Source organism: Mustela erminea, chromosome 2, assembly GCF_009829155.1.
Source record: "Mustela erminea isolate mMusErm1 chromosome 2, mMusErm1.Pri, whole genome shotgun sequence".
Lineage (NCBI taxonomy): Eukaryota > Metazoa > Chordata > Mammalia > Carnivora > Mustelidae > Mustela > Mustela erminea.
In genome coordinates, this window is record NC_045615.1 from 161,205,686 (window position 1) to 161,221,212 (window position 15,527).

The window sequence follows — 15,527 nt, forward strand, 5'->3', positions numbered from 1 at the left end:
CACAAAATCTCTCACCTTGCTGCGGTGAACCCACAAAATACTGATACTTCTCCATCTCCTCATGGGCTTAGCACAAAGGCATCTGGTATTCAGCAGAGCCAGTGCTGAGCTGCCCCCACCGCCGCTCATGCATCCAGGGCATTGCTGCCCCTCCTGTCAGCAGGGGACTCCCGGGTCCCTCTCCGTCTCGCACCCTTCACAGCTACAAGTGTCCAGGTCCGTTGCTTCCACTTGCTTAGTGACTCTCACGTCTGTTTCTTTCTTTCCAAACTTACTGCCGTTCATCTGGATGTTGCAGGTGCCTCACACTTGATCCAACTGTCTACATAAATGTTAATTACTATGATTACCATTTTTATAAAATAGAACTCAGCCTCTTTAACGGGTTGGTCATAGGCTCCCTGTGTTCGGATCGTATATGTTTTGTGTTCGAAGTCAGTTCGTGCAATTCACCTACTGAAATCTCACAGTGGCTCCTGGTTGCTTACGGGGGATGATCTTACGGGCAGGAACTATGCCTTGCTTATCTTTGAATCCCCATTCCTGAAGGGGCTAGCGTGATAGCTAGCACCTAACACGCATTCAGTCACTATGATCTGAGGTGAAATTTATGGGATTAGTCAATATCCTCTGGTTCCTGTTCATCTGCATAACATGGCAATCTTTTTTAAATCTGGAAAAACAGGTTTATTTCCTTAGGTCTGCTTAGTTTTCCTATTATAAAGATGAACAGCTAGGAAATTAGCATTTGAGTATTTTCTATTTTTCTACTCTTTACATTTTCATTGTAGAAGTCTACTTTCAAATATTTTGCAGCTGTACCCACATTCCTAAACAATCTATATCTTGGAAAAACCCGTATATATTATGAACAGAGGCCAAACCAGAGAGAGATGGCTAACGGAATTTGTGACTTAGGTATAAATGAGAAACAACACTAAAAGGAAACCAGAGTGAGTTGATTCTACACATGATTTTATAAAGAAGACTACGGATGGCTTTTTCCTTACTTCAGTACTTCATCACCATCCAGGATACTATGCTGATTTTGAATTCGAATTTAGTGCCTATAAATATTAGAAGGAATATTTCCTTCAAGTAAGAAAATTGCTCTAGTGTGATTGAGGGTGTTTTCAGCTGTCTGCTGTGTGTAGTAAGTACCCTTAGTGTATAAGATCTGGGTGTCCCGCTGGAGAACTTCGCCCCCTCCCTCCTTCCCTCTTACCATCTGCGTGGACGGAAGCTTCTCTCAGAGTTGTTATTGGGTGGATTTTCATGAGAACGTGGCTTCTGTTTTCAGCGGCTCATCCGTTCTCCTGTTTAGTCGACCCTTGAGGGCATACTGTCCTGGTGAAATTTCACTTGCTTCCGTAACATCTCCATATTTGCAATCTCACTCTAACAAAAACGGTAGCTTCCGGTCGAGAGCAAGCGTTAGAACCAGAATGAGGTTTCCTTGCTTCCATCCCAGTGAGGTCTACGGAATGATGGAGGAGAAAACAAGATGAGTTCTTGGAGGGTAGATGCAGGACTGTGAACACAAAATAACCGTGACTGGAGACAGAGATTCATGACCCAGAGCCTGAGCTTCGGATTCGAATCTCAACTCCTTCACATACCATTTGTGAACCTGAAGAAGTTACTGAACTTCTCTGAGCCTAAAGACCTGTCTTTTAAATGCAGATAATAAGAGCATCTTCAGAAGGATCAAATCAGGGGCGCCTGGGGGGCTCTGTCATTAAGCGGCTGCCTTCAGCTTGGGTCGTGATCCCAGGATCGACCCCGCCTCGGGCTCCCTGCTCAGCAGGAAACCTGCTTCTCCCTCTCTCACTCCCCCTGCTTGTGTTTCCTCTCTCGCTGTGTCTCTCTCTGTCAAATAAATAAATAAAATCTTTTTTTTAAAAAAAAAAAAAGAAGGATGAAATAATATAATGAAAAGGATGACCAACATCCTTTTTAAATACCCATGAATGATTCTCATTTTACTAAGAGGAACAGAGGCTGACGAAGCCCATGCAAAGCTCACGCAGCCGGGTTTGAACCATCGCATAATGTGCTTCATGCGGTCCCTACCCTAAGCATCCCAGGGCCAGCTAACATCATTCTCATTGTACAGAATTCTCCCAAGAGTGACTCTGAATTTTTTCAAATTTCCCATTGTGTTTACACTGAAAACGTGTGGATTAGAACTCATTTCCTGCTACACAGAAGTTACAGGTACAAATGAACCCATCCGGTGCCCAGTCCATCCAGCCAGTGAATGTTTGCTGTCTTCGCGATTTTATGTGACCTAATTGATACAGTCGGTAACTTCATACCTGCAGTGCCCTTGAATTACTTTTAGTGTGTTTTAGCTGAGAGACTGGGAATTCTGTGTCTGGAGGTGAATTTGATGATGCCTGTTGCATTCTGTGCTAACATACTTTTCTTCGCCTTGGGTTAAAAACAAGGAGTACCTAATTTCTGTTAGAAAGAAAGAAAGAAAGGAAGGAAGACAGATAAATAGATAGTAGCCCAGGAGATGAGAGCTCTGACCAACTTTTCCATTTCCCAGAGACCCTCACTAACTCTGTGGCTCTCCTAGGAGAGGTGGTCCTGCTGGTCGATATGCCTGCGGACAGCCCGGCGGAGGAAGGGCAGCCCCTGCCTGACGGGAGGGCGGCCACTCCCACCAGCACCTTCACGCAGCGCGACATCAACGAAGGCATCGTGTGGTACAGGCACTCGGGAGTCCCAGCCCAGAGCGACTCCTTCCTCTTCCAGGTACCCTCTGCGGCGGACTGACATCTTTTCTGATGTCCGGACGGTCTCATGAAAGCCCTCGCTCTTACTTTTATGCAATTTGGGTCATTTTCTCTGTTGCCTGGAAATTACATTTGGGGGAAGAATAAATGTAATTAATAGCATTGACAGGTTTTCTAATCTCCCAATTCAGTCTTACAATAACTCTATAAGCAGAGTCATCTCATGGCAGGGAGTTTATAATAGATAATGGCCAAAGTGTCTAGCAAAAAATTTTTTTCCAAATATTACAGTGCCCTATGGAGGAAAAAATATTTCTTTTTTCAAATGTTTTTGGAACATTTACCATCTTATGATAAGATCAGAAGCTTAGCGCCAAACCCAGTGGGTTCATATTTCAGTTTTGCTGTGCACTGGCTATACAACGTTGGGAAAATTACTTTGGTGAAATCCTTGTGCTTCATTTTTCTCATCTGTAAAATAGAATTACTATGAGGATTTAATGAGTTAATACGTATGGAACATGTAGAGTACTGCCTGTCACTATGCGTGGGTGTGTCACGGCCATTTATAAAGCTTGAGCAAATACCAGTGCCATAGACTGAATGTCTGTGTCCTGAGATGTGTATGTTGCAATCCCGCGCCCTCCCTGTGCAGTGGTATATGGACGTGAGACCCTTGGTAGGTGACAAGGATTAGATGAGGTCGTGAGGGCTGTGCTCTCATGGATGGGATTAGTACACAAGAGAGCTCGCTGCCCCCCCCCCCCCCCGCTTCCCTGCTCCCTGCCGTGGAGACACAATGAGAAGTCAGTGGTCTGCAACCCAGAAAAGATCCCCCACCAGAACCTAACCAAGCTGGCACCCTGCTCCAGACTTCCAGTCTCCAGAAGTACAAGAAATAAGTTTCCCTTGTTCATGAGCCACTCAGTTTATATATTGTTGTTATAGTAGCCTGAGCAGACTAAGACAAATAGACCATACGGAGGCCGTCCATAAATTAAAGAACAAGAAATTATAGTGAGCGCATTCTCTGGCACTTATCACACATAATTAGAAATTAATAATAAGAGGCCAAACCAAAAAGGCAAACCATTTAGAATTTTTTAAACAGTCTCCTAAATAATTATTCATTCTAAAAGGACATCAAAACGGCAAACTATTAAGAAATGTTGATGAGGAGGAAATAACTCCTCAAAACTTAAATGATGTGGACAAAATAATACTCAAGAAAATTGATGGCTTTAAGCTCTTATTATTGAGCAGAAAATATGAAAATAAATGGACTAAGTGAAGCTACAAAACCACAAGAGAAACCTAAGGAAAGCAAAAGAGAGGAATTCATAAAGATAAGCAGAGGCATTGATTCAGTATAAAACGGGAGAATACATAATGAGCACAAACCCCGAGTCTTGGGAAAGATCAATAAAATTGGGCAAACTTACGTCAAGGGCAATTTGGAAATAAAGACTTGAATAGAAGTACAAAGGAATGAGGGACTTCGAATGAGAAACAGCAGCAAAACGTAGATGCGGAGAAGAATTTGGGAAAATGTCAGAGAAAATATGGAGAAGCTCTCATGGGGGCTGATCAGCCAACGCGGGGCCGGGGACCCTCGGAGTCTGGAGTCTGAGGCTTTTCCTTTGTCCTGAACCAGCTGGGGATAAGCTGCCACAGTAAGCGGCCCACCTTGTTCAAATTCCCGTCCAGTCCGTTCCTGAGGCCTGGTGCGGGCGTCTTCCTTGCCTGACTAGTACGTATAGTACAAAAGACGTGCTTTTCCAGGGAGCAGATGAGCTAAACTTGGCCAGTATTAAAACGAGATGATCCTGAGCATCTGGAACGTCCCAGGGGTGAGCAAGCCTCACGTGCCGTCTGCCCAGTTAGCGTCCTCATTTTTAGCACCTGGGGAACTGCACAGTCCTCAGAGAATGAGTCAGAATGGAGGCAAAGACCTCAGTCATAAGAAGGCACCTCAGCAAACTGGAATCCTCGGATTTATCGGTGTCGGGACGGAGGACATTCTCCATCCGGAGCTCCTCCCCGGGAACGAGTCTCCTTACCTGCTCAAAGTGATACTGGGTTGCCTTTGCAACTTGGTTACTAAACGGATAATTATGGAAAAGCAAAAGTGACTGATCTTTTTTAAAAACAGATGCACTAGAATTTGAGACACGGCAGCTGAACATTCTTACTTAGAAAGGGGTTCCCTTTGGAAAGTCTTCACACATTTTCCTCAAGACGTGTTTAGAACCCTGAGCTGAAATCTTCTTCACAATCTGTGGGATTTTCTTTATCACATCCTCAGTAGAGACAGTAAATCATCCTTCGGAAGTTGATTTTTAAAAACAGCCAAAGAGGGCACCCTGGTGGCTCAGTGGGTTAAGCCTCTGCCTTCTGCTCAGGGCATGATCTCAGGGCCCTGGGATGGAGCCCCACACGGGTTCTCTGCTCAGCGGGGAGCCTGCTTCCCTTCCTCTGCCTCCCTCTCTGCCTACCTGTGATCTCTTTCTCTGTGTCAAATAAATAAATAAAAATTCTTTAAAAAAATAACCAAAATGCCAAGAGTCAGCTAGAGTCCTGTCTGGTAAGAAGAGCAGTAATTATTTTTGGTTAAAACAGGGAGCAATTATGCAGCAACAAGCTCGGTTTCCTCCGGTGATTTGCGAGCTCTCTCTCTGAAGGCATCCTGAAAGTGCATCCTGAGCACGGACGGCATCTTTATTGCAAATGTGAAACAACTCTCTGAGATTATGTTCTCCTGGATGTGGAAGTTTCGGTGTGATTTTAAAGCCTCATTGTTTTATAGGCCTGCCTCATCTTTTGGTTTGAAATGACACAGACACTGTAGCTGTGTGCTAAAATAAATGGTTGCAACTTCTCTCATTCATCATTTTAGTGTCCCAGAAGGATTTTAAACTAAAAAAGATGCTGTTCTAATGATTCTTCTCTTTCTGCCCTTTCTCTTTTCTTTTTTTAAAGCAGAAAATGCAATATAATGAGTTGCATGGATTTAATTCTGTTTTAATGCTGATGTGCCATCATGAGCCGTCAATGCACCCCATCTGTCACTTTGCATGGAAAACTTGGGATTTATGTAACGCAGTAGCATTAAAAAGTAGAGCATGGCACAGTGAGAAGAAAGCATGTACATTTGCGTCATTTGGGGGCATAGGAGGGAACTCTGGCTTTGGTATATTCAGATCATGTTGAAACGGCCTTGGGGGTTTCGGTATGAAAAGACCAACGTTTATTTCACACCAGTATGTTTACTAAGGAAGCAAGGAGTGATTTCTTTGCTTGGTAGTATACCCACATTTCACTACCTACACGGCGTTCCATTCTCTTTTTTTTTTTTTTTTTTCAAAAAAACAGAGCATATTTTCCCCTTTCCTAAGGTTCTAAAGTTTCCAAAGCCATCTTGGTCAGTGGGAAGATCATGAACCTGCTGACCTGGTTGAATACTGACCCTTACTGACCATGACTTAGACACCTTGCTCAACTTCTTTGCCCTTTAGTTTCCTCATCTTTAAAATAAGAGATAATAGCTACTTGGTAGATAGATTAGTAAGTAGATAAGTAAGATAACTTTTGAAAAGTAGGTAGCAGAGTGCTGAGCCTGTGACCGATGTTAGGGAATTATCGCTACTGTTACTGAATTATTCATAATGACACACCATAAGATGTCTTCTTGAAAACGTGTGGATATTCCAAAGCTTGATCTCCAGGCCTCTGGTGGGATGGAGATAGAGAAGACAGTTTTTCTGTTGGGCACGACTTGAGAAGACACAGGGAAAGGACTGCCATTCCTGCTTCTCCTCCGACGTGAGAGAACACTGCCCCCCTCCTGTGGGATTACTGCAACTATACATGCCCACTCCGGCCTCAGCAGGTCTCGGCCCCTGGTGGAGCAGACCCAGGAGAGACGGAGGGCTCAAGGGGCAGCTCAAGATCACAGACGGAGGGGAAAAGCCACGGCATCGGCAGAGCACCATTTTTTAGCATTTTGAAGCCAAAGGAGGTGGATTTGGTGACTGTTCTTATTGTAAATGTTACTAATCTTGCTTTTGCAGTGACGAGGCTGAGATTTGTCATTGATAGTCTAGGTGTACGTATCCGTGCTGGATAAAGTTTAAAGAACTAGAAAAAAAATCACATATAAATCATGTGTCATATATGCTTGTAATGAGATGCGTAGCTATCAAAAATCATGTTTTCAAGATTGTTTAACGAAAGAGCAAAACATGACATTATTACGTTTGGTAAAAATGTGGAACATGTAATTGTATCTAAAGTTTCACTTATGTATAGAAAATAGACTAAACCAAAATGCATCAATATGTTAATAACTTCTATTTTTACCTAGTGAAATTCTGGCTTTTTTAGTTTTTATTTGTATTTCTGTGCATTTTTAGAACTGCCTAAAATGATTACATGGTTTTTTCATAATCAGTAAAACATTAGCATTGAAATGAAGAGCAGAATGAAAATCATAATGCAAAAATGCATAGAATTCCAAGACAGATGGTTTCAAGGGGGAAAAGCAAACGCTCACAAAGAGGCTGTGCCCAGCAGAGATGAGAGAGGCTCACCAGTGTCACGTTTCCTTGCAGGTGTCCAGTGCCACAGACGCCCACACACACCTGGAGAGCCGCACGTTCAACATTGCGATCTTACCGCAGACCCCCGGGGCGCCTAAACTCTCGCGCGGAGCATCTCTCCACATGACTGTGAGTTGGGTGGAGGGGCTCGCGGTTTCCGCGTGGAGGAGGCGCGCTGCTGGGGTTTAATAGAGCACCCCGCTCTTGCGTCTGGTGAATGCATGACTCAGAGTGTGGACCCTGGGGCCAGTAAGAACCAGTCTCAGGAACACATTTCTTGTTGACGTGAACAAGAAATTTAAAATTCTAGAGCGTAGAGGGAAGGTGATGTGGAATCCACCGCAACCTCCCGTCCACCACTTCTGTCCTTTTTAGAGCATCCCGGAGGTCCCGGGGCCTCCTTGGGTGCTGGGAGGGAGTTTGGAGCTTGTGTCCATTTCACCAGAACCATGTGGGGGTCATTGCTCAGTCCGCTCCGCCTCCACCTCGCTGGAGAAACAGTCGGTCTGTGTTTTAGAAGCCCTGTGAGGAGCCTTTGGTTTTGTTTTCCTATTATGAAACTTTCCTGGAGAAAGGGATGCCTTTGCCGAATCCAAAGAAATTAGTACCAGTTACCCAAATGGCAGTTGGAGAGGCAGGTCAGATGAAGCGGAGAGGTGGCAGTGCAGGGCTCTCCCGGACGTTAGAGCAGCACCTCCAGAGACCCGGAGGTGAAGGACACCGTGATGGGTGGGAAGATCCCCAGCAGGTCAGGAGGAGGCAGAGGAGTGAGGATGCGGAGCCTGGTGAGCTCCATCACGGAAGGTCTTGTGCGCTGTGAGCAAGGAGTGTGGGCGCGTGGACAGGTTTGAAGCAAGGTGACGGCTAAATTGGTACATGAAGCTGAGTTCAGACAATTAGCAGCTGCAGTGTAACCCCGTATCTAGGGGGTATGGAAAGCCAGAACCCCTGTTCTAGACAGAGCCCCAAGCATATAAGATCTCATAAATTAATCATAAAGGTTCACATTTTAGTTAGCGCCCACATAATTACACTCCAAAGTAGTGTATCAGCCCTGAGCCACAACAAAGAGAGCAGCCGTGGTTTTAGAAATTATGGGTCTGGGGCATGACAGAGACATAAAGGGGGAAACAGAAAGTTTTTAATGAATAGCTGGTATCGGCATTTCCACCATAAACCATAATTTAAAGAAATCATAATTCAGCAGCACTATAAGGTCTATAATTCATCATTCTGACTGGAGGAACTTGGATCAGAATTTTCTGTAAAGTGTAAAGAAAAATGTGCGTGCGCATTTCTTGCCAAATGCTAATGCAGTGTTATTTTGGGTTTAGAGGGGAAAAATGGGCCAGGAGCCAAAGACGGTGGCGCCATTCCCACTCTGTAGCTGTGGACCTCTAGAAGCTTCTCACGCTGCTTAACCTTTAGGGCCTCAGGTTGCATGTGTGCAAGTCGCGTCTGTCTTGTCTAATTTAGGGTATCACAAAGGTGAGTTTACTGTAAAATGTGATTAGCCCACTCTTTTGTTCCTTAGAATCTACACAGCTTGTATTTCTTTTGACATGAATTGGGGCCATTACTATCGGATATACTTGAAATCTGTGACAAAAACACATTTTCTCTTTAGTGATTTGGACTCACCTAAGTACATTCGTTTTGCACATATTTGGTAGATACATCATGAATGTTCTAAATACCAATATCGTATACCCGTATCTGTGTGTAAGGACGGGAGGCCCCCCTCCAGTCATTCGGTCATCCCGATAAACACTTTCGAGCCCCTAATTTATCCCAAGGGCCGTGAAATGTATTGGAAATTCAATGACTATAAAACACAGTCTCTCTTCTCAAGCAACTTTGAGTCTAAAACAAGCAAATAAGTAAGCAATGACGACCAGGACATGACGAACGCTCTGATATGATACGCAAGCAGAGTCACACTATGGAAGCAAGTAGGGAGACACCTAGTCCAGTGGAGCGTGGGGGAGGTCGTGGAAGGCTTTCTCTTGGAGGTGAGCTGAGCTGGTTGATGTGTAAATTATCTCTAGAGCGTGGACTCAAATTTCAGCCTCCTTAGGATCACCTGTAAGGTTGGTTAGACCACAGATTGCTGGAGCCTACCCCGGGGTTTTCTAATTTAGTAGATCTGGTCTAGAGCTGAGAATGTGCATTTCTAACGAGTTTCCAAGTGATGCCGTTGCTTCTGCTCTGCTCACCACACTTGAAACCCCATTTATCTAGACTGCAAATAGAGGGAAATTCATGCCAGGCAGACGAGCAGCAGGTGAAAAAAGTGAGAGACACAGGAGACCATGACATGTTTGAGGAATTGCAGAGAGTTCAGTTGGCCAGAGCATAAATCCCTCGGTGAAAAAGAAGTAAGAAATGAGAGTCAGATCATAGAGGACCTTACAGATGAGATGAAGCGTTTCCATTTTGTCCTGAAAGGATGTTTTGGGGCAGGTAGGCTGCTGAACGATTCATAGCAGAGAGGGGGTGTGATCAGATTTTCAATTTAGGCTGTAGTGAAAATACCACGCACCATGGGGTCCAGACAGAGAACGAGGAGGCCAAGGCATAGGCCGTTACAGGCATCTAGAACAAGAAGGTCAGGTAGCACGTACCGCGTGGGGGGGCAGTAGGGATTGAGGGGGTCAGTGAGATCTCAGGGACAACGGCACACCCGTGTATACTGCCGCGGGATGCGGATGGCTGAGAGGCAGGAGCATCTGAAACGTCCTTCAGGAGACACCTAGATGAAGAAATTAGGGTATATACAGCAACAGGCTATCATCCACTCTTTAAGGAAGTCCCGCCGTGTCGTGCTACAGAATGTATGAACCTTGAGGACCTTACCTGAGTGAAGTAAGCCGGTCAGCAAAGGGCAAATACTGCTTGATTCCCCTTACGGGAGCTACCTAAAGTAGTGACACTTTCAGAAACACAAGGTGGAAAGGTAGTGGCCCCTGCAGGGGCGGGGGTAGAGGGGAGCCGAGGGAATTGGGGAGCTGATTTTCTCCAGTGGATATTGAGTTTCAGTTCTGAAAGATGAAAACGTTCTAGACTTGTGTTCCACAACGACATGTATACAGTTAGCACTACTGTCCTGTGCCCTTAAAAGTGGTTAAGATGGTGTAAAAAACACAGGGAGAGATTAAAAGAGATCTAGAGCCCTAGAGGTCAGCTGTGTAGAAGTGGGTAAAACGGCCCAGTTTCTGATACGGAAGGATGCCCTTCACGAGGTCAGGCATGTGTGCGGACTTCAGGAAGGGGGAGCGCGGGAGGCCGCGACGAGTTCAGTGGGAGGCGCTTACAAAAGGTGTGCCTGGTCAAGGCTGGCAGAAGATCAGTAGATACTCTCTGCGGGAGGTAAACCTCTGAGAATCATTAGTGACATGTGGTGGTTTCATGCTCGGGCCTGAGATTCCCCAGGAAGATTGCATAGAGTAAAAAGCAGCATAAAAAAAATACCTGCCTAAATGGAAATTTGTTCTATGGCCTTTCTATAATGCTTTTCATCAAATCCAATCCTTTAAATGGTGTCCTACCACTTTGTTTTGTAGCGTTCCACCAGAATTATGTGCCTACATGCATGTATAAGATGTGTGTAGTCCGAATAATATTATAAGATATATATGTGTGTGTGTATAATATATATGTGTCTAACACATATATATTATAAGATATGTATGTGTTGCGTGTCTGTGTGTCTCTCTGTGTGTGTAATCTGAGATATATACATTTAGGATATATATATCAAATTTGGGCAAGGAGATCTGTAAACAAGCATGTTTACCAATAAATAGCATAGCATAGTGTGAGATTCAGCAAATAAGTTAATAACTTTACATTAACTCAGTTTTCCAAGTAACCATCCACTGTTTGACTTAGAAGATCCTTAAGGACAAAATCTTTAATTAATCTTGGTACCTTCTCCGCATCTAACGCAATGACTCATGTAGAAGTACTTGCTTAGTGAATATCTGTTGACGAAATGAATCATTTTCAGACCTACTTTCACACAGCTAATAATTCCCTTTACTATCTCACCTTCAAATTCAAATGAATTAATCATATGGGTATACGCATACAAACACATACTTCGAACGTCGTATTTCCGTTCTCTTCTTAAAGGGGAAAGAAATTCTCTTATCTCTTAACGCGAAGTATATTCGCTAAGTCCTTTTTCAGATAGTTGTGGTACTCAGAGGGGGGCTGCCCACGGTCACCACTCGAGAGGACGGCCTTGCAGAAGCCCTCCTAGTTCGACTTGTCTCCGCAGTGATCGCTGGAACAAGGGTTCTCTTAAAACCACTCTCCCTGGGGTGAGCAGGGGCTCGGTTGGAACAGCTGAGCTGTTTGTCCTGTAGACTCAAGTCTGGGCATGCCATATTGGGTTTATGGCTGCGGACTTATCGGTCCATGTTTTTTCTTGAGACCTTTTCAAACACTAATAAAATTGTTATCTGCAGTTTCTGGAAATTTCTTTGTCCTTGGAATTCCTCCTGTGCTTTATCTGAGCCTTTCACAGGACTTAGCAGTCTCTACATTGGAGTTATTTGCGAACTCCCCTTACCAAAAACCGGAAATCCTTGAGGAAAAAGTCTGCATCTGATTCATTGTGTGTCTCCCACAGCTCTTTGCGGGGACCTGCCCAGCATAGGTTCTGACTGAATATTCGCTACGTGAGTAGGGGAGTGAATTAATTTTGTTGTCCTAACCAAACTGTGTGAGAAGATGATTTCTTGTAGAACCCCTTCTACTCATCTCGTCTTATTTTTCATGGGTATTTAATTTCTGAGGCCAGCCATGAGCTTTGCTGCTTTGCTAATATGACAGTCGACAGGTGAAAGTGGTCTTTCTTTTAATGGCAGCTGAAATAATAATGTTGTTTATAAATCCTGACCTGGGATCCCAAAGATTTAAATCACACACTCCCTTTGCTAAGGCTTACATGTTGAAGTGTTTGCCTCTCTTTAGACAACATTGAAAGATGATGGAAAATATTTTTTTAATTAAGTTGCTATAAAAGTATTCTCATTATTTTACTTCTTAGCCTAATCTTCTCATAATGATATTTTCCATTCACTCAACAAATTTTTATTGAGCTCTTTCATGTGCTAGGTGCTTGGGATCTATCCACGAACAAACAAAAATCCACGTTCTCATGGAGTTTCCATTGTCTTGGGGCAGGAGGGGATAGACAATAAGTCGTAAATCAAATAAATAACTCATAGGTTGCATGTGAGTGAAAAGTGTTATGGGAAAACAAAAGGTAAGACCAAGGTCAAGGGGGTCAGAAATGCGGTGGTGGCAACAGCAGAGACGGCCCGGATTGCAGATGGAAATGAGCTGAGCTTTATTAAAACAAAGATGGGGGCGCCTGGGTGGCTCAGTGGGTTAAGCCGCTGCCTTCAGCTCAGGTCATGATCTTGGGGTCCCGGGATCCAGTCGCGCATCGGGCTCTCTGCTCAGTGGGGAGCCTGCTTCCTCCTCTCTCTCTCTCTCTCTGTCTGCCTCTCTGCTTACTTGTGATCTCTGTCTGTCAAATAAATAAATAAAATCTTACAAACAAACAAACAAACAAAAACAAAGATGTGTTAAGAAAGACTTGCAGGAGGTGAGGAGGAGAGGCACAAAGGCAAAGCGCTCCAGGCCCAGGGAGCCCTGTGTTTAGACACGTCCCGTGGCGGGGTGGGCGTCGTGTTCAGGGAGCAGCGGGGAAGCCAGTGTGGCTGGAGCAGAGCGAGTGCATGTGAGAATCTCAGATTCACAGATGGGCCCAGTGTGTGTGTCGGGGGCAGGGAGGCGGGCAGAGGGAGGGGTCGGGGCAGATCTTATAAGTCCTCTCGGGCCATTGGAGGGACTTCAGGTTTTTTCTGGGTGAAATGGAGAGCCCTTACCAGGTGCTGAGCCACAGAGGTCGAACCTCCTTTTTGGCTGGCTGTTGGGCTGAAATGGATTGCAGGTGGGCAGGTGGGCAGGTGGGGAGGCTGTCCTGGTGACCACGTGTGACTGTGGCCCCCAGCAGGGTGGTGGCAGCGGCGTTAGGGAGAAGCAGGTGGATTCCAGGCATATGCAGAGGTAACATGGGCATTATGAGAAACATTATTCTGCACTTCTCGATTGTTGACAGGTATTTTAATAAAAAAGTGTCTTCTGTAATGATTTCTGTGGAATGCAATCTTTCATTTCTTACTATGTTTAATTGATAAATATCGAACATCCCAAATAGCCAACATTAAAATTGATTGTACTTTAATATATGTCAGACTCGACACTGCTTTCTTCAGGGAATCAAGTCCTTACTGTTTCTACCTCCTGCCCGTTCCATTAGTAGAGAAACTGCGTCGATAGGCTCCATAACACAAACGCTCTCCGGGCCGCCATGTGTCTCCCTTCGTCCAGACGCCTCTGTCCAGTCCCTCTGCTAATGGCTGGATTATTTTAGGGGCATCTAGATCGTCAGAAATTTCTCCTAGTACCCCGAGAACTTTCAGATGCTCCGACGGCTTCGAGATGAACAGGGGAGGAGCGGAACGAGGTGCTGAGCCTGCCCTTTTCTGTCCGCGTGGCTGTGCCCAGCCCTGCTCGCGCGTATAGGTGTGTATGCACCCGCGCAGGCTGTAAGCACTTCCCACAGGTCCTCGGTTTTTTATTTGTTGTCCTTACTTGTTTTATTTTAGAGCGAGAGACCAGCGGCTGTTGGTAACTCTTACTTCCCTTACTTACGACATTCCAGACCCGAGCAGGGGCCTGAGATATGACTCTACTCTAGGGCGGTTGTCCGAACCTGCCAGTGCCGCCTCTCCCGGGACAAGTGTGCCTGCAGGACTCTTACAAAGCAACTGCAACCTTCAATCTTTTCACGGGTTACAGGAGGAGCACCACACCCTCCTGCCTGGGAATGACTGAGCCCTACTTAATCCTTTCCTAAGTGGGGAAATTCCTTCTGGAAGAAGCAGAGCTTCAAAGACAAGGGCAGCGTGTCCCACTCAACCCTGCAGGGGTCAGCTAGGAAGAGCGGGCAGGGAGCCGGATATTTTTGTTCTGTCTTGTGTATGTGACCCAGGCAAGGGGCCTGCCCTCACACTACTTTTCCCTTTTCTCATCTCCCTTCTGTATTTTTTTGCTGCTGTTATTAACCCAACTCCCTGTCATGCCTGGTCATGGGATTCGAAATCTCTCTCTCTTTCTCTCTCTCTCTCTCTCTCTGAGAGTTGTCACTGTTGGTGGGTTATGGCTATATACAACTGAATGGACAGTAAAAAACTATGTACACACTGGCCTTTTGATTCATTTTGCTTGACCCCTTCCTTGGATACTGAGGACTGGAAGAGAAAAGCAAAATGTAGTCCTTTTGAAGGGTACAATGGAGACAAAGAAAACATGCTCTAGTTTTATGCGCTTTAATAAATAATTCCTAAACCTCGGGATTCAAATGATCAGTGTCTTTTGGTGTTTGAGGTGAGTTCATCTTTTGCCCTTTGAAAACATCACAGTTCCCGTTGGCAGAGCTGGAGTGGTCAGGGAGGGCTTCTTAGCAGACGCAGCCTCAGCCCATGACGTCAGAGGAGCAGAGATGTAGTGACCCAGCCGGGAACAGCAGGACAGGAGGAGAGCAGGCTGTGCTGGCTCGTGTTGACGCGTCCCATGGCGAGTACCACCTGGGGAGAAGGGGTCATGTTGGGACACCCCACAGTAGGCACCAACACAAACCTGGGGACAGCAGGCAGGGGAGGGGAGAGTGCAAGAGAACTAGAAGATTCTATGACCCTCTGAGGTTCTTAAGGCCAAGACAGATCTGCAGTGCAAGAGACCAGATCCTTCTTCGAGCTTTCAGGAAAATATTTTGCTGTAACTAATTTAAAAGCCCAGAGTGAGTGTGTTTTTTGTTTTTATTTTTGTTGTTGTTTCTGCTTTTTAAATAAGGTTTGTTTTTGCCTCTGGCTTTTGTTTTCATCACCCTGTTTTTTCTTCTTCTTCCTTAAATGTTGTTTAGGCTCGGGAGGATGCCCTGACTGTGATTCAGCCTCATTCCCTCTCCTTCATAGACTCTGAGAGGCCAAGCGGAAAGATCATATACAATATCACTGTACCTCTGCATCCAAATCAAGGTAAGACGTGCAGTCAGTGACCTGTTGAGTGACGCTCTTGTCTTCTAATCGTTGGCCTGTCTTCAAAG

The 15,527-nt window shown here is 45.1% G+C and overlaps 1 protein-coding gene across 5 annotated transcripts in view; it reads left to right on the forward strand.

Annotated features, from left to right (window-relative positions):
- The window catches only part of FRAS1 (Fraser extracellular matrix complex subunit 1), a 416,244-nt gene that overhangs the window by 283,504 nt on the left and 117,213 nt on the right, over nucleotides 1–15,527 (forward strand). For all 5 annotated transcript variants that reach the window (XM_032334686.1, XM_032334684.1, XM_032334685.1 and 2 more), the window contains 3 exons: nucleotides 2,585–2,763; nucleotides 7,355–7,471; nucleotides 15,345–15,459. In XM_032334686.1, coding sequence (XP_032190577.1) covers nucleotides 2,585–2,763; nucleotides 7,355–7,471; nucleotides 15,345–15,459 — 411 coding nt within the window. The remainder of the gene's footprint in view (nucleotides 1–2,584; nucleotides 2,764–7,354; nucleotides 7,472–15,344; nucleotides 15,460–15,527) is intronic.